The sequence below is a fragment of the Epinephelus fuscoguttatus genome, linkage group LG9, assembly GCF_011397635.1.
Source record: "Epinephelus fuscoguttatus linkage group LG9, E.fuscoguttatus.final_Chr_v1".
Classification (NCBI taxonomy): Eukaryota; Metazoa; Chordata; class Actinopteri; order Perciformes; family Serranidae; genus Epinephelus; species Epinephelus fuscoguttatus.
Window position 1 is genome coordinate 17,207,686 of NC_064760.1, and position 27,853 is coordinate 17,235,538.

Genomic DNA, 27,853 nt, shown 5'->3' on the forward strand with positions numbered 1-27,853 from the left:
CAGCCTTGTACATGGGGCGCCTGCTCTACCACTAAGCCACCGACACCCCGCTTACTAATATTTTTGTATTAGCTTAGACCATGGGAATAATGTGTATGAATGTACAATGTGCGTAGTTCCCCTTTAATATGCGTATGAACTCAAATGAACCACCTGGTACACTGCATAATGAAACCCCCTGCCTTTGTTCTGTACAGTTATGTGAAAGCTTTTGGGTATCATGAGAAAATCTTTGTTGATCTCTGGCAAACATAGCACCACTTTAAACAATGTGCCATGTAGACAGTGTTTCCCCCCTTGGGACTCAGTGGCAGGAGAGGGTAAATTCATTAACTACAGCACAACTGGTGTATAATTAAGTTGTGCACTGTGGGCAGAAAGCAAACATACACCAGGAGCAGGCCGCACAAAACAAATTACCGTCATTCCCAAGGTCCAATACTTGATAAAAACTTGCTTGTGTCCTAATAATATATCATTTGTCAATAGCAAAATGGAAAAGCCTTTCAGAAGTGTGTATAAACTGGAGGACTGTAATCATGTTGTCTTTGTGCTTGTCAACTGGCATTTAGAAATCCCTGCCCCATGCTAAAATGCTGACCTTTACCACTCCCCCCCCCAGGCCCTCTCCTGCAAGTTATTGGAGTCGTTTCTCAACTGTGAAGTCAAAGTCATGTTGTGCGCCCCGTGTCGTGACCTCCATTTACTTTCCAGAGAAGACTCACTTGGCTTCAGTAGTTAAGAGGTCCAATTAGAGAGTGCTGTTTGTGTTCCTCCAGTTTGATTTTAATTTCTGCAGCCACGGGAATGGCAAGCGCACCAGCTCATTGCCAGAGCACCCCCTCTGATGTACCACCACAACCCTGCTGCACCAGTCCTTGGAGTCGTCATTAGTCAACTGGACAGCGCCTAAAAAGTGGGGGAAAGTGTGTCAAAAGCTTGGACCTAACACCCCCAAAACACAATCTTTGATGTGACAGAATGCGCTTAAGTCTTTTTTTTCCCCCTTCTCTGCAGGTCACAGCTCGATGACAAACAAGAAGCAGCACGGATAGTAAAACTCTAATTCAAGTGAGAGTGACAGGGGTGAACATGAGGGAGGGGGCGCGACCCAATATAAATGATTCTTGCTCCTACTATAGCCCCAGGATTCTACGTCAAGCTTAACTAATGTGCAATTAAGCTTTAGACTGGGAGAAAATCACCTTGTAAAAACATTTGTCAAGTGAACTGTTTTTCTGTTCTGGGTAGCTAATTAACAAGGGAATGGGAAGAGGGGGTTTGTTTGTGTGTGTATTTACATATACATGAAGAAAATAAATATCAGCACTGTTAGGGAAGAGCATTACCAAATCCCCTTCATATGTCTCTATTAGACAACACTGACATGTAGTCCCTATCATTAAGCAATAATAGTTTACTTTACAGCTCATGAACTACAGTATCAACAAATTAAGCCCACTGATAGCGCTGGGTGCCAAGCAAAGCATTGTGGCGGAGGTGGGGGGGTGGAGGAGGAGGTGGGGGAGGAGAATGCAAGGCTTTATTGTGTCTGTCACATTAAACGATATTGCAGCCACACTCAGAGTAATGAAGACCACTTCTAAAGTCATTTAAAAGTCAAATCATCACTGTCTGTGAATTTCAATGATGTATAATAGAAAGAGCATGCCGCAGGCTCGAGGAGAGGGTGAGGGAGAGAAAGAGGAGGCAGTCGGGGCAGTGGGAGTCAGGAGTCAGGAAGTTGCCGCCCTCTCAGCGGACAGAAAGGTGATAGATAAAAACGATGAGTCTGGAGCTGCTGTGTGGCTCATGGGAGGAGAGTGCGAATGCAGGACTATACTTTGTGTGGGGCCGGGGCAGGCTCTGACATGCTGTATTATATAAGTGTGCGTGTCTGTGTGTGTGTTGTTTTCCAGCAGGTGGATGAGACTGAGGCCATGGATATGAAGATGGAGGACTCCCAAGTGTGGGTTCCTGCCGAGGAGCCCATCGTTAACCCAGCTTTCCTCTTCGACTCCAAGATCTGGGAGATTTGCCAGGAGCTGCCCATCCACTGGATCCATCCCTCCCCTCTGAGCGGTGAGAGCAGGGGGCATCTCTGCCTCTAAATGCAGACTATTAACATTCTCGCTGGAGGGCATCCCTGCAGGCCATATAAAGGTCCACTGGGACCACATGTTTTCCCAACCACATGAGTATCCAGCCCGGGCTACTCTCAGTGTGTCTGGAAGTTGAGAGACTGATGGTCAGCATTTGAAGAAACATTCAGATCCTTTCCCTAAAGGTCCAGTAAGTAGTGCGATTTAGTGGCATCTAGTGGTGAGGTTGTAGATTGCAACCAACCGACACATTCTCACCCCGACCTCGTCACATATTGAGGTGCTTGGTCATGGACTTTCCACGTCCACATACGACATGCAAGGTACCCTGGGTGTTACATGCATTGTCTTCTTTCAAGGTACACCTCCGTTTTCACAGGAAATTTAACATTTACATACAGTCTCTTTCAAAATAAGCGCACTACGTCGATACACCAAAAATTGACGTTTTTGTTTCCTTCAACAATAAACACACATGGTTAAGTTTAGGAAAAAGAACAGGTTTGGCTTTATAATCTTACGGTACATGAGCACCACTCTCTCAGGTGAAAGTCAGTGTTTGTTGGACCCATCGACCACCCCTATGCCCCTGGCACTGACCGGGCGCCATTAAACTATAACAGCAACTGGTCGCGTATAATGCCAGCATTAAAGGGTGCCTTTTTTATTGGTTTCTGACGCTGTAAATCACTGCCCAAGTGCTGGATCTCAATGACTTTGGAGTGAGACCGGGCTGAACCAACTGAAACTTCTCCATGTGCCACGCGAAAATGCAAAAGGCTCTATCCAGAGCCAGTGTTTGATTTGTCCATTTTGGGCTACTGTAGAAACAACATGGCAGACTCCATGGGAGAGAACCCACTCCCTATGTAGATATAAATGGCTCATTCTAAGGTGACGAAAACACAACAGTTCTTATTTTCATTTATGTAAAGGTATAGTGTCCAGCCATGGTTGCATGTTAGTGTATGTGAGTCCCCTTAAGTGTATCCAACTGTTTAGCTAATCACCACCACTCTATACTGCACTGATTCAGCAGATACCGCTGATATGGTTGATAGGGACAACGTTGTCACAAAAGCGTAGTGCCCATCGTACAGTTCCCCCAGGTTAACACTGTTAACTCTGTCAGCACTGTTCATAGAAATAAAATGAAAGTAGAGCGGACATTTCCGTCCAAATCAGCATAGCAGGATGGTCAGAGTGGCTGTTCCGTTCCCATTGGCCGTCTTTGCTGCTGCTCTCCCTGCCTTAGGCTTCCCATGTAGGCGCATGGAAGGGCAGGGAGGTGTGCTCTCTCTGCCTTAGGCTTTCTGCATAGGCCAGAGTCCTGCACAAGTCCAGTTTTCAAGATCCGCCCCTACCCGACCCGGCGACGTACAAACCTGCACCCGAACCGCAAACCCACGCATCAGGCTAATTAGTACCGCAACCCGGTCCGACCCGTTGAAACACGACCCGCAGCCCAACCCATAACGCGGATTTAAAGTAATCATGTTGGGTCATATTGGCTGAATACTGAACAGCATATCGCCACAGTTAAGGTGCCAGTAAGTAAACAACGACCTGAATGAAGCAGCTCTCACAATAAAAACCTGACTTCAGCTCCATCATCAACCCTCTGTGTTCTTCTCCCATACGAGTGTAAAAGCACTCGTTTGTTACGTTTAATGCTTTTAAACTTTTAATCTATGTAAAGGAACTTTACATGTGTAATAATAGACTTACTTTCTGTCCAGAGCGACGTACGAGCCGTCACGTGTTTTTAGATTCCATCGAGGAGAGAAGTAATCCATCAGGGAAACACTTCAGAAACATTATAAAGTGATAGTTGTACGTTTTATCCACTTATTTCTCAAATACCTAAATAATTATTTACTGTTTTGGAAGCAGCGCTTGTTAGACGGTGGCAGCCATGTTGATTCTGTCGTCCAATCACAAATTGTGTTATTAGATGGTGAAACGCGTGTAAACAGCTGAACCAATGACTGCTGCGAAATAGCGGAGGCGATCCTCAGAGAGTAAATAACGACCAAGATAGTTATCTGTAGTTTACCAAACTAATGACTGATGTGTTTATCTAAAACCCGCAATCCGACCCGCATGTTATTTTTTCCATCCAGATCCGAACCCGGGAAAAATGTTTTTTTAAAAACCACCCACAAATCAGCTGTTTTTGTGGGTACCCGACCCAGTGCAGGACTCTGGTGTAAGCCTAGGAAATCAGAGAGGCCACAGAACAGAGCCATACCGCCAAATATAATACTGCAAATGGAAATAAACTTTTCTTTAACTAGTGTCCTGACTGAATTTCACAAACGAGAGTAATGAAGTCACATGATCAATAGTGTTAGTAACTTAGGGGTGTAATTATAGCCTAAGCTCTCTTATAAACCTCACATAGGAACAGTATTAAAATTCTTTTTTTTTTTTTTAAGATTTTTTTTGGGGCATTTTCAAGCCTTTAATCGATAGGACAGATGAGTGTGAAGGGGGAGAAAGAGAGAGGGAGTGACACGCAGCAAAAGGCCACAGGCTGGAGTCGAACCCGGGCCACTGCGTCAACAGTCTTGTACATGGGGCGCCTGCTCTACCACTAAGCCACTGGCGCCCCAGTATTAAAATTCTGAACAAAGCAAAGGATATGTTTGATTATATGGCCCTTCAGTTATATTTCAGTGACTGTGTAGAGGTGTGTGGTGACACACTTACTGTACAGCTGCAACAGATCTGATATATATACACTATAGAAAAGAGCAATAGCAATAGGCGGCAGTAGCTCAGTCCATAGGGACTTGGGTTGGGAACCGGAGGGTCTCCTGTTCAAGTCCCTGTCTGGACCAAAATATGGAGCGTGGACTGGTGGCTGGAGACGTGCCAGTTCACCTCTTGGGCACTGCCAAGGTGCCCTTGAGCAAGGCACCGAACCACCAACTGCTCGGGGCGCCTCACCAAGGGCAGCCCCCTCACTCTGACATCTCTCCACTTTGTGCATATATACAGTCGGGTCCATAATTATTTGGACAATGATACAGTTGTCGTCATTTTGGCTCTGTACACCACCACAATGGGTTTTAAATGAAACAATGAATACCTGCTGAAAGTGCAGACTCTCAGCTTTCATTTAAGGCTTTTTTCAAAAATGTAGTATGAACCGTGTAGGAATTACAACCATTTCTTCACACAGTCCCCCAACCTTAAGGGCTCATAAGTATTTGGACAAACTAACATAATCATCAATTAAACAGTCAGTTTTAATACTTGGTTGCAAATCCTTTACAGTCAATGACTGCCTGAAGTGTTGGACACATAGGCATCACCACATGCTGGGTTTCTTCCCTGGTGATGCTCTGCCAGCCCTTTACTGTAGCCATCTGCACTTCCTGCTTGTGTTTTGGGTGTTTTGCCCTCAGTTTTGGCTTCAGCAAGAGAAACGCATGTTCAGTTGGATTCAGGTCAGATGATATGACTTGACCATTGCAGAACATTCCACTTCTTTGCCTTAAAAATGTCTTTGGTTGCTTTTGCAGTATGCTTCAGGTCATTGTCCAACTGCACTGTGAAGCATCGTCCAATGAGTTTTGAAGCATTTGGTTGAATCTGAGCAGATAATGGTGCCCCAAACACTTCAGCTTTCATCCTGCTGCTCTTGTCAGCAGTCACATCATCAATAAATACAAGAGAACCAGCTCCACTGGCAGCCATACATGGCCATGACATAACAACATACCTCCACCATGCTTCACTGATGAGGTGGTGTGCTTTGGATCATGAGCAGTTCCTTCCCTTCTTCCTTCTCTTGTCTTCCCATCATTCTGGTAGTTGATCTTTGTCTTATCTGTCCATAGCATGCTGTTCCACAACTGTACAGGCTTTTTAGATGGTTTTTGACAAACTCTAATCTGGCCTTCCATTTTTAAGGCTAACCAATGGTTTGCATCTTGTGATAAACCCTCTGTATTTATTCTAGTGAAGTCTTGTCTTGCTTACAAGAGCAGCAGGATGAAAGCTGAAGTGTTTGGGGCTACATTATCTGCTCAGATTCAACCAAATGCTTCAAAACTCATTGGACGATGCTTCACAGTGCAGATGGACATTGACCTGAAGCATACTGCAAAAGCAACCAAAGACATTTTTAAGGCAAAGAAGTGGAATGTTCTGCAATGGTCAAGTCATATCATCTGACCTGAATCCAACTGAGCATGCGTTTCTCTTGCTGAAGCCAAAACTGAGGGCAAAACACCCAAAACACAAGCAGGAAGTGCAGACGGCTGCAGTAAAGGGCTGGCAGAGCATCACCAGGGAAGAAACCCAGTATCTGATGATGCCTATGTGTCCAACACTTCAGGCAGTCATTGACTGTAAAGGATTTGCAACCAAGTATTAAAACTGACTGTTTAACTGATGATTATGTTAGTTTGTCCAAATACTTATGAGCCCTTAAAGTTGGGGGACTGTGTGAAGAAATGGTTGTCATTCCTACACGGTTCATACTACATTTTTGAAAAAAGGGTAATAAAACTTTATAAATGTGTCAAATGTTGTTCATCTATTGTTCAGCTTCAGCAAATGTATAGATACCAAATAATTGAACAATATGACGTATAATATTCTGTCATCGACTGTGTGCGTGTTCAGTTGGAAGTGTGCACTGTCTTATAAAAGATTGTTGAAAGTGGCAGACTATCTACAGTAGACCGTTTCTGAAACTTGTGTTGAGAGGGGAATTAAAATAAGTTTTTGTCCTACCTAACTTTTCGATCGTCCATTATGTTGTAACATTTTGTAGCTTATATATTTTGTGTGGAAAAAAATAAGTAATGAAAAAACGAATCTCAAAAGTAGGCAAAATAAAAGATGCTGTAAAAAGAAATATTTCACCTTTTTCCACAAAGCTTGTAAAAACCAGTTGAATTCTATTATGTTGTGTTTTTCACATCCTTCAAGAAAGTAAGACTTTTAGGACTCAATAAAAGATTAGGAAGAAAAAACTTGCCAAGAAGATTTTTGCAGTGTGTGCACTGTATATTAAATCTACAAAGTAACTCCAGCGATCAGAGAAATTAAGTTTTTAAAAAAATAAGTACAATATTTCCCTCTGAAGCGTAGTTGGTGTATAGATGTATAAAGAAGCAAAGTCATGCAAAGTAGGAGAGACCAGGGTTGGTTGGCACGCAGCTACTTTCTGGTCTTTGAAGGTCGCAAAACATAAATGCAGGATTAAAGTGTTTGCTTTCTTCACCTGCACTCATCTACTGTGTTAAGATATCTGAATTTCATCATGTTTGCTGTAACATTTAGCTATTCAGCTACATTTTAATGTAAGATTTGAAAGTATGTGACGAGTGATTGTAGCTGGCTGAAATAATTTCATCACAAGGCTGGGTAAAATGTGAGTGGGGTTGGTTGGCACACTGATTTTGGGGTTTGTTGGCACATGTGCAAACCAACTGACCCTTGATTTTGGTTTTGGAATGGAGGAGAAACATGTATTTCCTTCCAACCTCTCCAAGTAATGAGTTTAATTGATACTTTGCACCAGGCGCAACATTTATCTCAAAATCCACAAAACCAGCATGAAAATGAAGGAAATCTGAATGATTGCATGAGAGTGAATCGAGCACAGCTGCATAGATGTTGGACTCTTGTTGGAGTGATGCTATGGTAACGATGCTATGCTATGATTGGCCAGTCTGCATTCAAAGGACAGTACTTAGCGAAGGGTCAGTTGCAACAGTAACTATAACTGTATATTAACCAGTTTAAAAGTTTGAAAACAGTGCTTTACATGTCAATAATTAAAACAGACAAGACATGAAAACAACGACTTTTAAAAGAGCTGATAAAAACACTTAAGTGTATAAAAACAAAAGACAGTCTAAATGAACTTAAAACTCAAGTAAAATCAGGAACTTACGACAGATCACTGACTCGGCCGGCCTGATTTCCTTGGGCAGATTGTTCCACAGCCTCGGGGCTCTGACAGCAAACCCTCTGCCCCCTTTAGTATTCAGCCGGGCCTCTGAAACAGGTAAAAGACCTCTGCCCAAGGACCTCAAAGTACGTCCTCGTGTCTACGATGCTAAGAGGTCAGAGATATAGCTGAGAGAGAGACAATGAAGAGCCTAAAAGTAATCAGTAAAATCTTAAAATCAACTCTACAGCCCAGTTCAAGCCAAAGATTGGCAACGAGACAAAACCATTTTAGAACATTGCAGAGAAAAGTTGTGATTCAAGCCGGCTGATAGTGTCACCTGCAACGCCGCTGGTAAAACCGCCGGCGGCTGGTTTTCGGATGTAATGCACGTCACCTGTTTCAGCAGCCAATATGTGCATAACAAAAATAGGAGCCAGTGTAAAGAGGCTAAAACTGGAGTGATGTGAACAATGTGCCCAACCAACCCTGTAAAGGGGCCGGTTTGCACAGTGAATCACAAATCACCTGATTTTGGAAAACATCTGTGAACATTAAAACATGTTATTTATAGCTGAGACTGTGACCTTTTATTTGCTGCTGGTTTGAACATTCTAACATAAATGATGCCAGAGAAATAAGTAAGACTGAAAAGTGTGCCAACCACCCCCCTACAGATACCTCCTCACTGTACATAAGTAAATGTACTTACTTACATTCCTTCGGTGTTGATGGTCATCTGGAGATTGGCTTTCTAGGGATTTTCCTCTAAAGGATGTGTAGGCTTTACTAATTAGGATCTGTGGAAAGTGATTTGTGTGTTTGTATCACAACAGCAACAACACCATTGTTTGACAGAAGCATGAAAAAGCTTTGGAATGAATTCCAGTGTATTTCTCCTGAATGTTAGTAATTAACATCAAGCCACTGGGAAAATAGAGTGTACGAGCCAAAATTTAATCTAAGAGCTTCACTTCAAACAATAGAAGAACTGTTGCAAGCACATAAACATCTCCTCACTCTTCCTGCTGTCTCAGATGCCGAGGTGGGAAATGAGGACACGCCCGACGCGGAGGCCACTGGTCAGCGTTTCACCCGAGATGTCCTGGACCACCAGCCCGTAAACGACTATGTAAGTGGGCCCCTGTGCACCGCATCAACCGGGGACCACACCACGAGATACAGTGGAGCCACTTCAATCAGCTCCAGCTCTGCCTCGACTCTTTCTGCATATAAATCGCTCACTAATTGATGTTAAAACTGACTTTGTGCACCAGAGGGCATAGCAATTGCTCTATATATCTGTTTAAGTAAGGCCAGTTCATTGAAGACTCCCTTAATGTCTCTCCATTAATTGAGAGGAATATCCAGCCTTTCAAAGGCAGAAACTTGTGCCTTACAGCGCCCGTTAGTTCCTCTTCTCACTTCCTTTTTTCTCAGGGACTACAAAGGAGCACTCTCAAGGTCACTCATTGCTGCACAGATAAGTTACATTTATTAATAATGCTTTAATTATCAAAGCGTATGAAATGACTGGAAAGGCCAAGTGGCATATTTTGCTGTGCCGCATACACACCTCTCAATACTGTACGCTTAATCATCCCTGACTCTGAGGGGAAATCATATAAAGCGGCACACAGGAATTACGCACTCACACCGACACAAAAAACATAGCAGTTGCACACTAAAGATATCAGGAACATACGCAGGTGCAAAGATATCCGACACACACATTCAGCACTCACAGGTGAATAGCCACTAAAGTTAAATTCAAGGATAATGAGTCAGGCTCCCTCTCCGTCTCAGAGCTGTGAGAAACGGTGAGAGACACGCAGAGAAATGAGACGTCCTATAATGTTGACATTTATCAGGCCCGTCCCAGAAACACCTCCCGCTCAACTCCTCAATCCCCAGCCCCCACTCCCCACAGCCTCCTCTGTCTTCTCCCTCATCGTCTGCGGCAGGAGATGCAGTGCTATGCAATTAAAACATACCAGGGGATGAAAAACTCGGCTCTCCTTTTGAAACGTTCTGGCACTATCAGCTGAGTAATGCATACCACTGCAATCCATTCCAGCAGCACATCCAGGCTCTGTTTGTGGGTCCGGCGATAACAAAGGCCTTTGTGGCCAAGCAGAGGGCAGGCAGCAGTCTGTAATTGGGAGTCTGAACTCTCGCTCATTCCAGTGGGATGCCACATGTGTTAGCCAAACCTTTTTTTTTTTCTTTTTTTTTTCATTCATCCAGAACTCATGTAAATGTGCACACAGTCTGAAAACAAGCACACACACACACACACACACACACACACACACACACACACAGTCTGCTTAGGTTTCTACCTACATCCTTTTATCCATCACTCTCACACAAACATGCAGACACATAATAACATGCATTCACTTCATCTGCGTTTCATAAGTCTGAATCTCAGCCCGGCAGTTCACGTCTGTAAAGCAGAATAATCGCCTGAGTCCTTGTGACAGAGGCTGACAGATATATGAAACTGACCTTTGCCACGGCTGCCATGTCATAGTGCAGTGTGTATCAGAGGTGGCCCTGGAAATTTCAAACTGAATAACTACCATCTGACAAGGCTGTAGGGATGGTTCCACCGTCCTTGACCCGTAAAGCAAGGAGAGGCCTCCAATATGGAGTGACCTCACATGCATGTAAACATGTTTGGTGTGTGTTTCTGCTCGCGTTGAGGTGTTTGGACCACACTCAGGGTCAGGCTGGATGGCTCCTCGTGCATAGTAGATGTGTAAAAAGCTGAAGGAATTCAAATCTATAAATGCAGGAGCTGTTTGTGCCTCCAGAGGAATCTTTACACTGAAGCTAAAGCCCCTTATCACTCTGGTAAACCAGCACTGTTTACTGAAATACATGACTATCTCCTTATTCAATTACATCCAATTGCATTGTCATTCCACCTCACTGTAGAGCACAGTGAGATAAAAATCTGAGATCAGGGACAAGCGCTGAGGCATTTTTATACGTTGCACTGTCCTGTGCCTCCACATAAAAACCCCACTTGGAATACAAAGCAGGGTATGAAACAGAAATGTTATCTCTGCTGTTTTGATCCCAGAATGAATGTGATGAGCTCGGCTATGAGATTTAATACCACATCCAGGCACGTGCTTGAAGCTCATGAAGAGCGGTGATCAGCGTGTGTGAAATAACACCAACAAGTGTGGAGATTAGAAGAGTCGTGCTTTGATTCATTACATCTTATTGAATGACTGACGCAGTTTTCTACTCTGCAGACTCATTCATATCCACCGCCTCATATTATGCACAGAGGTGCCTCTGTGTGTGCGAGTGTGTGTTTGCATGTGTATACGTGAGCCGGGGTGTGTGATGAAATCAGATGCAGCAAGGGGGTAATGGCTTTTACTCTTCATTAATGCTGCTTGTTTTTGAGTGACTGCCTCAGATTTCCCAAGGTGAACCATTCTTATCACCGCGGCATCCCACTAGAGACGGCAACTCAAAGCCAGAATGATTAATATGTACCCTCCGTTTTAAAAGGATAGCTCTGATTAATTGTCTTTAAGGTACAATGCTGCCTATTGGCTGTTTGTTTTGATAAACGCGGCATCATTTGAATAAAATATTTTCTTCATTTTCCAAGCTGGAGCTCCAGATTTGGTAACATCCCATTTTGGGCTGCGAGGAGCTGATAAGATTATCGCTGGTCCATTGACAGCTTTCGTGTTGTTTCCATAACAGATTGTTGCCTGGAAGCTGATGACCTGAAACTTGACTGAAACAATAAATCATTAAAAGCCTACCTGCGCTTGTCATAGCAATAAATCAAACGGGGCTATTCTCGATATCATCCGTCGCACCCTGTCCATGTGTTTTAAGTATGTCTCACGAGTGTGTAATTTCACTCAATTTATCATCGCTCACATCAGATGCATGCTGCACTTTTTGATTTTATTAGTCATGCTTACCAGTGGAGGATCTTCCTATAGGCGACCTAGGTGGTTGCCTGGGGTGCCACACAGAGCAGGGAGCCAACCTCCAAATAAATACATAAATGAATGTTTTAAAAAAATGTAAACATAAGGGGAAAATGATCCAATTATCTAATGCTAAAGGTCGATCTGCAGGGGGGTGCAACCTGTACTCCTGGCAGTGCAGCTCACTGTAATGTGTGTCAGGCCTTATGGTTCAGAAAGAGGACTCAAATGCATAAATGCACGGTCACACATGAGCGAATGCAGGCGAATAACTATCACCTGCTGAGCCAGTAATATGGGCAGTGCTGGTTGTGATGCAAACAGAAAGCTAGCTTGCTGGCTAATGTTAGCTAACTTGCTAATCTAGAAAGCAACATGATGTTACTGGTAAATTTTCCATTTTCTTGCAATTCATTCAAGAATCACTGGCTCCTCCACACGTACTTCTCTTTTGTTTGTTGAGGCTGCGACTGGTCAGAGTTCACCAAAGTTAACTCCGTACGATGCTTAGATGTGAATTTGCTTTGCCACCACAAGCAATATTTTTATTGGCTCCTTTGCTCATATTAAATGGAAATGAACGGGAGGCAGATATTCACCCGTGTTAATTTCATGTGTGACTGTGCCCAAACACCAAGCAGGCAGGTTTCAGGAGCAAAAGGAGAGCTGATACCAAAAGAAAAAAACAATCAGGCAACAAAACGGAGGGAACAGACTGAAGTAAAACAAATAAGAAACACAAAAACTTAACTGGGAATAAAACAGTAATCGAGGAGCGTGGAGGGAACCCAGCAAGGAGCACAGAAGACCAACGCAGACGGCAAAAGACAAGGGGAGCAAAGACCAAAAACACAAGGACAGCAGGGAGATAACGAGTGACAGGTGAAACAAATCAGGGCGGGGCAGACAATCACCAAGGCGGGAAAACACGTACACAAAGGCAGGAAGAAAAACCCGACATATGGGGAGTTAAACTACAAAATATAACAGGAAACATATTGAACATGAACATGGAACAATAAAAAGACAACACAGAACACCCAAAACCCAGAAAACAAAGTCCTCAAGATAAGAGACGCCAAACACAAACCCAGGATCATGACAATGTGTGAGTGATCATAGCAGTCATAACATGCTGGAGCACTGAAGGGTATGGTGGAGTGCAACACATGTGGAGACCAAACTGAAAATGCAAAAGCCATCAGCATCAGAAAAATATATAAAAGAAGAAGAAATTGACTTGTTTTGTATCAGTATGTTTTGTGAGCTAAGTTGTTTGTTTGTGTTGATCTCTCATTACCTCCTTCTCTTGTTCTCAGAAACAATTACTGCTGCCCTCGCTAGCAAAATTAACTGGAGACCAACATTACTGTTTTTAAGAGACTGTGGCATGCTCACTTTTTAAGCTCATACAAAGGGAGAGATATCCTGTGACACTAGACAACCAACGGCACCCGTTTGTTCAGACCATGTTTGTACAGCTTGTTGGTAATGGGGCTAAAGTTTTGACAAGGGAAAAACTCACATGGCTTAAATGGGTCCTTTGAACTCTCACCTCAAGATATCTAATAAAAGTGGGTTCTTGGCGGGCTGGTCTCATAAACTGTTTGTACAATTTACTACAAAAAATAATGCACCCAAATATCGCACATCCTTTGAAAGCCTGCAATCATGTGACCAAGGCACTGACAAGAGTGAATAAGAAACGCAGAAAGTCTCCCCAAGAGTATCATGTGCAGAACAGTGTGAACTCTGAGTAAACTTTGAATCCTTTTAACCCTTTGAAACCTGGAGTAACATCAATTTTCTTGTGCTGCTTTTGAACCCTGAGAGCACTGATTTCTTTCAAAAACATGGGAGGAAAGGCAATGAGCAACTTGGTTGGAAATGTCCGACAAATTGCAAAAATATAATAGATTTAGAAAATTATATAAAAAAAATAAACTAAGGGGAAAAAAGGAAGGAAAAACTATTATTATTATTATGTTTAAAATGATGTCACAGAACATTTTAAAGCACTCTTTCCAGTTCATGTCCTTGTTTTTTGTTTTTTAAAATGTCCTTTCTTTCTTTCTTTCTTTCTTTCTTTCTTTCTTTCTTTCTTCGAATTTTCTTTTTTTGGGGGGCATTTCTTCTTTCGTTGTGAAGTGCCTTTTCTCCATGCTTTTAAGAGACATCAAGCCAATTTTCTCTGGTTTTAAAGGATTAAGTTACATAGTCACTGTGTTTTTTTTCCTAAACCTAACCACATTAACTTTACTTGCCTAAACCTAACCTCTGTGAATTTATGTTAATCAAGTAACTGTACATTAAGGATGTAACATCATTTGTAGGGCACTAATTGGTAGGATATTGAATGAACTGTTGTGTCTCCATTTTTGTAGGGTATAATACAAACCATTCGATGAGAATACGTTGTTCTGGGGTACCCACAAGTCTCCCCCAAGCTTGAGAAGGCTTCCCAGTAACTATGTTGTTCATTTCAATTGATGTACTCTTTCAGATTAAAGCTGTATATTTGTCTTTTTTTTTAAGGAGAAGGACAACCAGCCAAGTTAAGGAACTTAATATGTAAACTGATATTCATCCACATCAGATAATTAGTAATATTAGCTGTAAAATAAGAAACCAAAGTATATCAGTATATGATTCCTCAACTCTCCATAATGACATAGTTTTCAACTAGCTTATAACTAGCCTATATACTTTGACAGCATTATTGAATTGCTGAGATTCAGTTATGGCTTTTGGTTCTGGTTTGCCACCCCAAGATTTTCAGTGGCCCTGTTTGTGACATGATTGTAGCTGGGACAGAAAAGAAATCAAATAATGTGTGTAAACTCACTCTGATTGACTTCCCACCAACTTGTACAGTGGATGCAAGAAAGCCACTAATTCCCACATTTAATGTAGCAGGGGACTGAAGGGACTCAACCATGTGTTCCTGCGGGTCCTGTCCTCTTAAACAATTCCCACGCATTCCTTATTCCCAACAGTGGATGTGTTTTGTTCTGCACTGTTGCATGTAGCTGAGTCACTGTAGGCGCTTGGCAAAGAATTATGCCAGTTTGTTCTGCACGTGAAGTCATTGACTCCTGGATCCGTGCAGTTTAACGAGACAGCGGCGGATTGTCTCTGAGGATTCATTTACTAAAAGAGATTGAAATGTGGTCAAATGCGTACTGAGGGCAGTTGCTGCCTCAACTTGCGCAGTGAGTTAAGTGGCACTTCTCCGAACCCCATTTGGAGTTGCTCTTGATCAAAGGCATGGCACTCAGCCCCCATGAGTCTACGGGGGCATGAACCAACCAGCACAATGGAAAAATCCAAGGGCCATTAATTCTACCCAATTTACCTTTCGTTTGGATTTCATTTGGCCCCTCTATAAATTCAGAGGCAGCCAGCAAGAGCAAATGAAAGAATCCTTGTTAGGCGATCATTACTCTGCTAATTGCTTTAGGAATGTGCCATGCACTTAAAGTCAAGGTCAGGGGGAGGGCGCCAAGACGTGGGGAGCTCTAATTTGAATGCTCTATTGGAGGAGGGGCTGCCATTTTGGTGCAGAGTGTGGGCCTCGGTCGAGGGAGTTAAGAGGTCAAAGATGAAAGAAATAGTGTAATTATGCTGGTAACTACCAACGTTAGAGTCCCTTTGATTGAAGATAGCACTGGTGGAGAGGCTGTGAATGCCGGATCCAGAGACAGGGGCATTGTGCAGTCTTGCTACCGCTGGTATAATAGAAAGGTCAAGGGTATTATATCATGTTTTATGCTCCTGCAGCTTAAATCAAGCTCGCTCACTCTCCTTGCTATCTTGATCTCTTTGTCACAGTCATCAAGCACAGCACAAGTTTGCATTTTCACAGACATCAATTCTGATCTTTTCACTCTTGTTTGGTTTTTACATATATTCTGCTGACCTACAAGGAAAACAGGCTCATCAATTCACGCCATCCCCTCCTCTTCCTCTTCCTCTTTTCCTTCGTCTTCTTCCCCTGCCCTTGCCGTAGGAGAACTGGCATTTGTCATGTGTGTGATTGTAACCCTGCCCACTGCTGTGTCCTCTGCAGAGAGACGTTGGAATCGAGCTGGATAACCGTCTGGATGACCACGGCTACTGCTGCCAGCACTGTCGCCGTGGTTACCGCTACTGCCGCCGCTACCACGAGCCCCTGGGTGGCTTCAACCCGTGGCCATACTACTACCAAGGAGGCAGGGTCATCTGTCAGGTTGTCATGCCGTGCAACTGGTGGATCGCCCGCATGCTGGGGAGGATCTGAGGAGGGCGCGTGCTGTCTGGGATTTAAACTGTTTGTGTCAACACAGGTGCAACTTCTCCTTTTGATAAATATTCCAGACCACGTTGTGAGACCAAAGCAGTCCATTGCACACAATTATTATCCAATCTGAAAGTTGGCCCACAGAGTATTAGCCAGTTTAAACAGTCTAAATGGCATTTGAGGCGTTTTGATTCTTTCTTAAAAGGCATTGCTCGTTTACAGCTGTCTAATTTTCTCTGCTTATCTACCCATTTAGTGTCTTTGCTGTTTGATCCTGTTGAATAGGTGCAATTTAGTCTGGAAGATGTCACCAGAAACTAATCTGCTTAAAAAAAACTTAAGCACTGCCTGTCCATACATTTTTCACCTCATAGATTTAAAAGACTTGTTCAACTTACACTATAATATATGAAAATGTACATGCAGCATAACAATATGTGCAGCAGTCTGAGTGGTGCTATCACATTTAGTCATTTAACTACTTGTATTTGTCTCAGTTGTTTGTGATCAGTTATTTTATGTTTGATTAAAGAGTTGTGCACAGCTCAATCACTCAGCCTCTCCTTGCTCTACTCTTTGTCTTTCTCACACCACAAATGAGACAGGAAGTAACCAGCTAAACATTAGCCACCTCACCATCACGTCGCCTTGCTCCCTGCCGCTGTGGACTGTTTCCCTGGGAGGTGAGTGGGCAGTAGCGGCTCAAATTCGAATTCGGCCAGCAGCAGCACTGGGTCTACCAGGTGGCTAACCTTTCAGCTGCGGCTGTCTGGTCCCCTGCAGCTGGAGTGTGTGCTAGCTGGATTCAGGTTGCTGCGGCCACTGACTTGGGGTCCATCTCAGGAGCTGCTGCCCACTCTCCTCCAGGTATAGTGGTCTGTAGAGGCGGGGAGTGAGGCAGACATACTGTGATTTGACACTCCAGCTAACGTTAGCTACATAAACTTGAGCATGAAGCCAATCAGCAGAAGGCAAAACAATTAGCAGCATTTTTGGTCCATGTCTGAAAAACTGAAAGTCTGAAAACTACAAAAAAATCTGCTGCTATTGACAGGTGTTGGCTAATTCTTCTTTTTGATAAGTACGTCTTCCCGTTTTGGCTTGCTTTGCAGTGTAGGCAGTTGATGCTAATGCTGGAACAGCAACTTTCTCTGCAGGATCCTCCGCCATTGAATCAGGCTTTCACTGAGGGGATGCATTTGTAGAACAGCCAACAGGAACTCTGTCTCTGAAACGACCTGTGATTGACCAAAGTCCCCCGTCATGGGTTGGATTTTCTAAAGCCTGAGGTGCAGAAGTCTACTTTTCTCTCAGTTCACTTGAATTACAATATACTTTGTTATGGGATTTTTGCCAAATGACATCAAAATTAAACTCCCTACTCGAGCTTTAAAGCAGATATAAAGCCTCCCCATATTCACATGCAATTAGAGCAGTGTGCGCAACATAATCAAACTAAAGTGAAATGAGGGAAAGAAACAAACAAGCTAAAAGATAAAATACTAACACGCCAGCCCAGAATTAAAGGAAGCTTTCTTTGCTGGCTTTCTGTATCCTAACAATTCTTTTATCTGTTTTTAAGATCATGTTAAACTAAGGAGGTACAGTATAAGATGCACAGGCCTCAGCTGTCTCTTGTGATGTAGTTACTGTTGTCTTATCCTCCATTGTTTTCCCTCTTGTTGCAATCCACAAAATGCTTTAAATAGTGCTACTGTTCAAACACATTCCTCTGCTGAGGCGATTTTAATCTGTAACACCACGTCTCAATCTGTCGAGCTGAAATAACTCTCATCTGCAAGTAACAGATAAGCAAGCGAGATAGGCATTCGCAATTGATGTTCTGTCATCACAATAACAAGGTGCATAAATGCCCAAGAGTATTCAAGCAATGCAAGATATTCAAAAGTTAAACCGAGAGACAAAAATGGAGCACTCATGTTGTCATGGTTTGCTTTGAAGCCTTCTGTATGTTCCCGTCTCTTTCCTGATATTTTTCCCCCCAATTAAAATTGCATTGTATGAATAATGTGAGTTGTCCTATCATATGAAACAATATGATTTGAAAGCTGATGAAGTGTGGGCTTGAATCTGACTCATGCACTCCATACAATAGACAGGCCTCCTTCTCTCTTCTGCATTAGTCCCATTGCTCATTAGCAAAAACATTTAGCATCAAATTGACAAGGAAAAACTAGACATGCATGCTTTTATTGTTCCTATTTCATAACCCGAGTCTCTCTTGTGTATCTGATGCATAATAATGCATTGTTTACAGTAATATAAAATCAGCTCGCCTGCTAAGTAAAGCTGGATGTTGACTCATGTTGGCTCAGTGTGATAATAATGTCAGTGATATCAATAATATTTGGCAGCCAAATGGATTTTGTGAAAAAGACGGCGAAACATATTACTGTATGTAAATGTTTTATGGATATGCTCATAAATGGAGTTCACACTGCAACTGTATTGTTATTTTTAAATCAATAATGTCAATAGCCCAAAGCAACATGTCAAGTAAAAAATAGTGGCATGAGTTAACAAATGCAATAATTGCAAACATACTTCAAATAAACTGACAAGTGTACAGCAAAGCCCCCGAGGCATTTCTGAAAAGTTCATAAAATCAGTGTTTATATAATTCATTTCTCACTATGTCCCGCTTATCACAACAAATAGTGGAGTGTTTATTAAAACGGATGCATGAAGCGTGCTGGTTGCTGCTGCTGCTGTGGAGCATTTGCCTTCACAACGTTGGGAAATAGTGTAAAGTGTTCCCTTTTCGTAAGATGCTGTTAGTTGTCTATCTGCCGAGGTCTCTGAGGACTTTGAGGACTCTTTTGTGTAGTCGTGAGAGTAAATTGCCATGGAAGCCCTGAGAGTCGGTCTGAATGGGATGGCTCACCCTGACTGGAGAGGCTGATACAGATATTACAGCCGGCTCCCCGAGAGCTCCTCGTGCCTGATGGGACAAAAGTCCAATATTAACCATGAAAGTCAAACTTTAAAAGTACTTACAATTAAAAATCATCAAGGAGGAGACCCAGAAAAGAAACAGGATGGTGGCGATACTGCAGTTACATCTATACAGTCCAGTTGTGTGCTTAAAAAAGTGAATCAGCATTTGGTATGTGATACATATATCTCCAGAGGTCATTGAAAGCATCTTGAGGTAACCAGCTGAATCAAATCTACAACAGAAAAAAATATCCCCAAAATCCCATTTTGAATTTAATGTTCAGTGGTTTCACTTTCAAATGAAATGTAAATAATGTGATGTTAAGTAACCCAGTGTAGCTCAGTTAAAGAGATATTTATTAGTGACTGCATTTAAAGACCACTTCAGACACGTAGAGAGGAAGGAAAACAAGGCAGAGTCAGTGGAGTTCAGCTTGAAAAAGGATGTTTTTCATCTACAAAAGCAAACACTTGAACAACTCCAAATCCAATGATCTCTGATTATTAGTATGGGGCTTTTTTATACCCCCTACATCTAATTAAATAAAGGTTTATTTGCATTCCCATACCATGCATGATGTGGTTCAGTACTGTCTACATTAGATATGGGGCAAATTTGTGAGTCAGTGACAGTGAGCACCAGAATGAAAGAATATATCATCTCAAATGAAGCCCTGCACAGTTTTTTTTCTCATGCATTTTATACACTGTCTAGGAAAAAAAACCCTCCAGCACTTGTTTATCAGTGTTTTGATGGGGAGAGGAAACAAGATCGACTACTCTGCAGGAAAAACAGAGATACCGAGCGTCTACCGGGTTGGCACAGTTCAAAGGATTTTGCCTACCTGGCCCGAGGAATGGCCACTATCATTGAGGTTCACAAGTGAATTAATTCCTTTTGTTACTTATCAAAAAAATGCAGTGAAACTTCACTCCCAGCTGCTTATTTTCATTTCAAATAATCTCTCGTTCATTTAGATCAATGAGTTGCTATTCTGGGGCGGAGGAGAGTGAAAACCAATGTATGAGGAGTGTCTGTATTTAGATTAGTAACCTGAAGGAATAGCTTGCTGCAACCCAGACTGAGGCTCAGGCTCAGCTGAGGACACATGTATCACCAGTGCCATCTTGTGTAGAGAGAGGTGTACTGCTGCAATATCAAACCAGACACTGTTCACTCTTTTTCTTTTCCTTTTTTACATTTTGAATCCATGCTACACCTGCTGTCCTTAAATACATCTCTTCTTCTCGGAGAAGACCCTCAAAATTTAAAAGTGGTCTATTTAAATCTAACCTTGGCTGCAGGTTGTCAAGTTAACAGACTGCGCACGGCTGCAATGGCCATGAGACTGCAGTCATCAACTCCTTTTCTCTGTAATGTTGCAGTCAGTCTGTTGACCTGATGGTTAAATAAGCTCTCCCTGTACTGTTCCTGCTACAGGCTGGAGGCACAATAATGTCAGCCGTCATCCTTCAACTGCTCCCACTGTGAGAGGCAGCATGGCACAGCAGTAAACACTCGCGCTGTGTCAGTGGCTGCAGGCGACACAGAAATAGTCCTCCTCTCCCAGGACCCGACTCTCGCTCCATCTTCAGGGTCTCTGACTCACTAACCAAAGGAATAGCGCAGACGTAACGGCTGCTAGTAGCCTTTCATTATTTTAGTAATCTATAACAACCTCCGCTTACCATATGGCAGGCGATCGATGAACCGCTGAACAGAAAAGCAAAGTGTCTGTTTAGATGTAATGGAGGGCTGTTGATTTTCATTGTTATTTCAAACCATATTCTCACCTGCAAAAGGTTGAGAAGGATGTTTGCTGGAGTGAAGAAGGCTGGAGTGGTGGACGTGGCTGTGACTGAACTCCTGGCCTTATTTTCTGTGTTCATATATGTGTGTGTGTGAGTGTGTGTGATAACCCTATGGCAACACTGGATTGTGTGGTACACAGCTGTGTATGTGGGTGTAGACAGAGCTAGGCACAGTAGGCAAGCCCTGCTGCCAGACAGCTTCCTCAACACCACCACCCCTCCTCTTTCTCCCCGACCCTGAACACACACACACACACACAGTCAATCCAAGCCAATGCACACACCCCGACACACATCCACCACACACACACACACACACACACAAACACATCAACATAACACATGCTCAAACTGAATCAGTCCAAGTCAGTGTAACCCCTCCACTCGCCAGCCACACACACACACACAGACACACACACTTCACTCTGCAAGCTGTGGTGACAGACTCGGCTGTCTTCAGTTCTGGGCATGTCACATGCTAATGTATTCATCCACCCACAGCAACTGGAGAAGCAGCGCTCTTAAGTACAGTCCAATCAGTCTCTGGCCTGCTAATGGCTCCAATCCAGTTCCCTACAGTAGCTTTTTCTCTCTCTTCAAATGCCATGTGGTCGAATGTCCCTCAAAGCCGCAACAGCCCGACAATACGACTTTGAGACAGAAATGCTTCATTTTCATTATCTCGACAGTAGAAATTAATTGACATAGTAACCCGCCTTGTGTGCTATTTGTTTCCAAGTTTAATTTTGTTTTGTTTAATTTTTTTCAGAGTGACATTTTATCTGCGTCTCGCGCCGACTCAAAACCACTCTGTCTGCAACAAAGACAACAAATGAAAATATATTCAGTGACCAAGATTTTGTTTTTAATTAGTACATTGACTTTTTCTTGAAAATCTACTTTATATTCAGCATAAGGGAGGCAACCTCAAGATAACAGAAGCAACAAAACAAAACATAAGCAGTGGACATACCTCAACATCTCACAGACAACAGTGCTTTAGGGAAAAAGGCAGGGCAGATACGGGAATATATACAACGCAAAAAAAAAAAAAAAGAAGAAAAAAAAAGAAAGCAGCAAATCCCCACTCAAAAGATTTCTATGCAAATGTAACCCAGTGTAATTATTGATTGTCAAAAAATTTGCATGTACTTTAAGTATACATTCAGAGTGTCTTTGCAGACCCAGAGCCCCTTTGGCTGATGTGGGGTTGTAAAGCAGCGTTTAACTCCTGTCCTTAGGTGCCAGTGCGGATGGAGGTCAGTATGTCTGAATGTCCTCACTCTGCAGCTACAGTCCGGGTGGAAAATACAACCAATTTAGCCGTGATACCACTCAGGATCAATATGGCTTCATCCCCGGCAGGACCGAGGGGCCAATCGGATGGCTGGCCTGAGAGGTCCTTAACAAAGTGGGACAGCAAATAAAGAAGGCACAGACTGGTCTGACCCGAGAGCAGGAGAAGAAAAAGAGGAGAGGAGAGGAAGAGAAGAAAGGAGAGGAGCTTTAAAAACAGCACTGGTACATCTTAGTACCAAATAACTAAAGAAACTTGAGCTATGATTTCAAAGACATACTGATTGATACATGTGATGCTTTGTGCAGGACACAGAACGTAATCTTTGTGAATGCATAGTCCCGACTGCTTAACTGTTGATAAGGTAAAGAGGTATGTCTGCTGAAAAGAAGGAACCAAAAGCACATTCAGTACATGTTCAAATCAGACACACAACAGAGGATATCTACAATACGAGAATATAACAGTGGAATAATGATGCTGCACTGAGCACGAGAGTCCAAAAACTCAAGAAAATACCAAAGCTGATTACATGGAATGCTATACAACTGAAAAATGTTGGTCTTTAAAAAAGAAAAAAGAGAAAACCTAATAAGCTTCCTGGTATTAACGTTCATATTCTTTGTATTTTCCCTCATGTTTACACATGTAAATAGAAGACAAATGTGCCTTTTTTTATACAGAATTTAGAAATTCACAAAATAAATAAATTCACTATGGCCTTAAAATTGAATCTCAATTGTATATTATATGTATATATATATATCCATATATATTCCATTTCATATAAACAGGATTTAAACCTTGGAGCCTCTGAAGCAGAGGCTGATAAAATCTGTTTTATCCTGCGTATTCTTTCTCTCCGTTTGTGCCTCCCTATCTTGCTGTGCCTCCAGTCTGCAGCTCTATACAAACAGTTTTGATGTCGGACTGTCCTTGGTGGACAGAAAATGCCCATTTCCATAGTAACACAGTGTTTTAAGGCCAGGAGTAATAGAGAGTGAATGCATACCTTATTTTTGTTTATATGAAAATAAATGAGTAATAAGTTCGTAAAGGTCTGAAAAGCCATTTAGTCCGTTTTTCACCTCTTTCCCAGACATTTCCACAAAAGAGTCTTTACGGTTTGAACTTCCTGTAAGGCACTCTTCAATTAAACTCTGAGATGTGTGTGTTTTTTCCCCAATGGATTGGACACTGTGACACAGCATCCTAAAAACACACACACATGTCCTCTGCACATTCTCAGAAGTCTGATTTCATTGCACCGTTTGGCATCCAGTCCTCAGTTTTGGTTTGTTGCGTTTTCCTGTTTAAACATACGAGTCCAATGAGATGTAAAGTACGAAAATGATTAACTGGCACATTTGGTAGACAGGGATCCCTGGTTCATCCAATGGCTGTTCTCCTAGAAGGGGAGGCTTTGTTATGTTTGCATGTGTGTATGTGTTTCTGTATCTCTGTGTATGTGTGTGTGTTGGGGTTAATGTCTATGGAAAATAATCCCAAGTCTAAAAAGTGACTTTTTAGAAAACCTAAACACTCCTTTGATTCTTTTAAAATTAGGCACATGGTCACAAAATATGTGAGTAAACAATAAATCCTGAGGCTGAACTGACCAACCTTTAAGAGCAACATGCTGCAAAGATCCCTCGCTCTGATCTTTGATCAGATCACTGTGGTACGAAAAAGAAAATATTAAGTCTGTGGTCAAAAAGGATTCAATTGTTGTTTTTTGGTTCAGCTTGTGTCCTGCAGCACTAAGCCTCCGCAGGCTCTGTCTTTATCTGGATAAAGTTTGCAGGCAATTGGACAGACAGTGGCAGCTCCTGCAGGCCTTTGATTCCCTGCTCAGGCTGCAGGGACATCTCCCCACGCACTTCCAGCTCCTCCACAGGGGTCAGGCCCTCGCTGGGGCTGCTGCTCTGGGAGAAATGTCCATTAATTATAGTTTCACTCACAGCCTCATGGCCCCGGCTTTGACTGGTATCAATGATCACAGTCCTATACTGCAGCTCTGCCTCCCCTACCTCAATCTCTTCTTTCTCAAACGTATTTGCCGCCAGTGATGGATCCCCATTCACCATCGACTCAAAGTAACTGGGGTCCAGCATCTCCTCTTTGACCTGCAGCCCCGAGAGGTCGCTGGGTTTGAGCACGGTGGCAATTACAGTGCCGGGCTGCTGGGCCACCATGGTCTGCCCGCAGGTCGTGTTGATGGTGACCAGGCGGGGGAGACCGTTGAGGTTGGAAGCAGTGGAACTAATGACTCCTGGAGGGGAAGTGCAGCAGGAGGAGATGGAGGAGGAGGAAGAGGAGACGGTGGAGCCCAGACTGGTGACCAGGAGGTGCTGAGGGAGGCCATCCTGCAGGCTGTTGGCTCCGCCTGCTAGAGAGGCCGTCTGGATGGTCAGCACATCTTTACCACCTGCAGTGGTGGAGGGCACAGTGTGGAGGATAACCCGAGGGGGGGAGGAGTGGCAGGAGTCCCCGTTGGCCAGGACAGTGGTGAGGGGAACAGACTGAAGAGAGCCAGGTGATGTCAGCACCATGGGAACTGATGCAGGAGCAGCAATGGCCCTGGGAAGACAAAATAAACTGAGTGCGTACTCGTGTTTCTTCATCTTCTCTGACAGAGCTGTTGTAATTGAATTTTCAGTTTGTATCTCTGCAAATACAGACAAGGATTATTTTTTAATGGAACCCTATTGAGAAAGTTACCCAGTGCACAGTTATGATCCTAAACAGCAGAACTAATGCCCTTATTAATATAACAAACGGCGTTGTCAGCTGTACTGCAGAAGTCATTATTCTCCTTGATTCCTATCTGCAGACAATGTTTAACAGCTTAGAAAAAAAGCCAGATGACTGATAATACATTGATTATTCAGGAAGTATGAAAACAAAAAACAAAGAATACCAAAGAGTTGGGTCATCACCTCTTTGACATCACCAACAAATGAGCATTATAAGCTCTATAAAGGTAGTATTTGCTGCAGGGCGACTTGATTACATTGGATTATATTAATGTTTTACTGCATCCAGCCCTCTGCAGCAAAGGTTCAAGCAAACAGTTTATCTCAATTTCTGAAAAGCTGACAAGGTTTAGAGTCAGAATTGAATTCCCTTTAAAGACGCAGCCATTAACAAAAGGTCGACACGGGTTGAGTCAGTCATATTATGTGAATTTCAAGGACAAGTGAATTTTTGTGCATGTGCGTTTGTGTATGAGCGCCATCTTCGAGTAATTTTGTGTGTGTGTCAGGGGTTCTCACATTTTGTAAATTTCTAGGCCCACCAAATAAAATGTGCTTCACACCTCAAACACTGCTCTGAAAAGATTTTTTTTCCCATCAAAGCATCCCGTGGGTTTCAAATACCTCCCGTCAGATGCTGGATTTTTTTTTAGGTCCACACTAGCTGTGGTTACACGGACAGTATTTCTTCAGTCTGATCAGAAATGTTCTGGTTAGAGATTCCAACTGACCTGTTTACATGTACGCTAATTAAAGGGCTCCCATATGATGTGCGTTTTCATGCCCCAAAGCATTTCATCAGAAAATAACGTTTTTTGACTTGCGCATAGTGCCTCCTGCTGTGAAGCGTCTAATCTGCAGGAAATAAAACTAAATAAGTTTTTTAATTCAAGGCATAAAGTACACATGGAGAAGAAGTGTTTTTGCCTGTTAACACTTGTAATGCAAGTGTAACCCCAGTTTTTTTCTATAGATATAAATTACAGATGTCCCCTAAACACCTCATATGTGGATTTATCGGTGGACGCTACAATTTACTGATGTTCCCCCAAGTGTCCCTTATGCAGGCTACTGCTACTAGTGATGATCGATGATTGATATGTCCTGCAATTATTCTTTTTCGATTCTCTTTCCAAATCAGACGAGGGAGGCACACAGAAACAGCTCTTGCGGCATGTTGCGTGTGGTGCACGCACCAGCTCCATCACCATATGTTACCTCCACCTGGGGCAAACATGCACATTGTTCCAACCAAAAAGAAACCGAGAGAAATCAAAAAAATCGGACTTGGCATTTACATGGTTATAAGGCACTAATATCTTTCTGTCACTGTAAGGGTAGCCATACAACCAGCAGAGCCAGGCTAGCTGGCTTAGCGCCACCAAAAATTATTGTGATTAGTTTATATAACGATTCCAGAGTGTTTTGTTTTCCCATAGTGCGAAATCATAATGGGTTCAGTCAGATCTTTCTCCAGCACTGGCACAAACGGATTGCGGAGATAGGTAGGCCTGCCACGATAATTAATGATAGACATATCAAGGTCAGCAAAAAGAAGATCAAGGTCATGTCCATATATCGTGCAATATTGCCCTCGTGTTTACATGTGTGTTGGTTTACATAAGAGTGTCATCACAATCTTAGCCAACATGATGCCAGAATAAACAACAGGGTTTTTCTGAGCGTTCTAAGACTTGGCTGCAGCACCTGAGCATTTTTTTCACAGTGAATGAACAGAAACAAATATGCCACATTTTGCTGTAATTTGTGGTCAAATTAAAAGTTCATTGCTCTTTGAAAGTGTGTCGCATAAATGTGGCATAAAATGATCTTTAAATGACACTCATATTATTTCGCACAACTATTCCTTGGACAATATATCGTCAACAAAAGTTGTTATTGTGAATGGCCGAGAGATAAGTCTGGCAATGTGAGACTATATTCAACGTGCAGACATGAGAGTGGTATAAATTAGTCGATATATGATCTCCAACATATCCTTGACCTGCAATTTTGTGTTTCCTATTTGCCGATATCGACATGACAGATTAAAGATAATAATATCACCTTGGTCAGTTCATCCATCTAGCTTTGGTTTGAAAGATCACGATCAGAAATCAATGTTCTCTAGCACCTACCGTGCTACTTTCAAGTAAATGAAACCTCATTTTTAATTTAGCTGACAGTGCCTCTCAACAGACCTGTGTATAATTCACGGTGTGGAAAACAGCTCTTTTAAAGAGTGTGTCTTCCTCTTGCCAAATCTCCTACCTCATAGCTTGTGCTGGATCGTGGGCAGCCGACCCTTGGTTGCTCTGCAACATATGGACAGAGTGGAGGAGCTGCTCAGCCTGTCCTCCGTTAGCTTCCTGGTACATATATTCATCGTGAGGCTCCTTCTTCATGTGCTTCACCGAGACATGGTGTTGACCATGAGCCCTCCCGTGCCCTTTGGAGCCTCCGCGCACCATAGACCGCCCGTTGGTGGACCTCTGATTCCCGTAGCTAACGTTGGCATCAGAGGTGCCATCCTCATCCTCGATCACCACCAGATCTGCCGGCATCTCTTTAAACTGATAAACGAGCCGCTGCCCTTCCACTTTGGCCAGGATGCCTCTCTGATAGTAGTACCTGAAAGAGATAGAGAGCTGTTTATCACAGTATCGTCATTCAAATTTAACAGCCCCATAAAACGTCACTGTAGGGTGCAGGGTCCTCACATGGGTCAGAGCTAAATTGGAGATGATGTGCATATTGACAAAGC

The 27,853-nt window shown here is 42.8% G+C and overlaps 2 protein-coding genes across 5 annotated transcripts in view; one reads left to right on the forward strand and one right to left on the reverse strand.

The window, feature by feature from the left end:
• The window catches only part of tnmd (tenomodulin), an 80,994-nt gene extending 58,828 nt beyond the window's left edge, over positions 1-22,166 (forward strand). Inside the window, exons 5-7 of one of the 2 annotated variants that reach the window (XM_049586122.1) lie at positions 1,923-2,082; positions 9,054-9,148; positions 16,057-22,166. In XM_049586122.1, coding sequence (XP_049442079.1) covers positions 1,923-2,082; positions 9,054-9,148; positions 16,057-16,266 — 465 coding nt within the window. In that variant the 3' untranslated portion in view covers positions 16,267-22,166. Of the gene's footprint in view, positions 1-1,919; positions 2,083-9,053; positions 9,149-16,056 lie in introns of both variants that reach the window. The other variant, XM_049586121.1, reaches the window with a different exon arrangement.
• elf1 (E74-like ETS transcription factor 1) overlaps positions 21,880-27,853 on the reverse strand; it is a 44,756-nt gene continuing 38,782 nt past the window's right edge. For all 3 annotated transcript variants that reach the window (XM_049586107.1, XM_049586106.1, XM_049586109.1), the window contains 2 exons: positions 27,361-27,720; positions 21,880-24,913 (listed from right to left, as the gene is read on the reverse strand). In XM_049586107.1, coding sequence (XP_049442064.1) covers positions 24,094-24,913; positions 27,361-27,720 — 1,180 coding nt within the window. In that variant the 3' untranslated portion in view covers positions 21,880-24,093. The remainder of the gene's footprint in view (positions 24,914-27,360; positions 27,721-27,853) is intronic.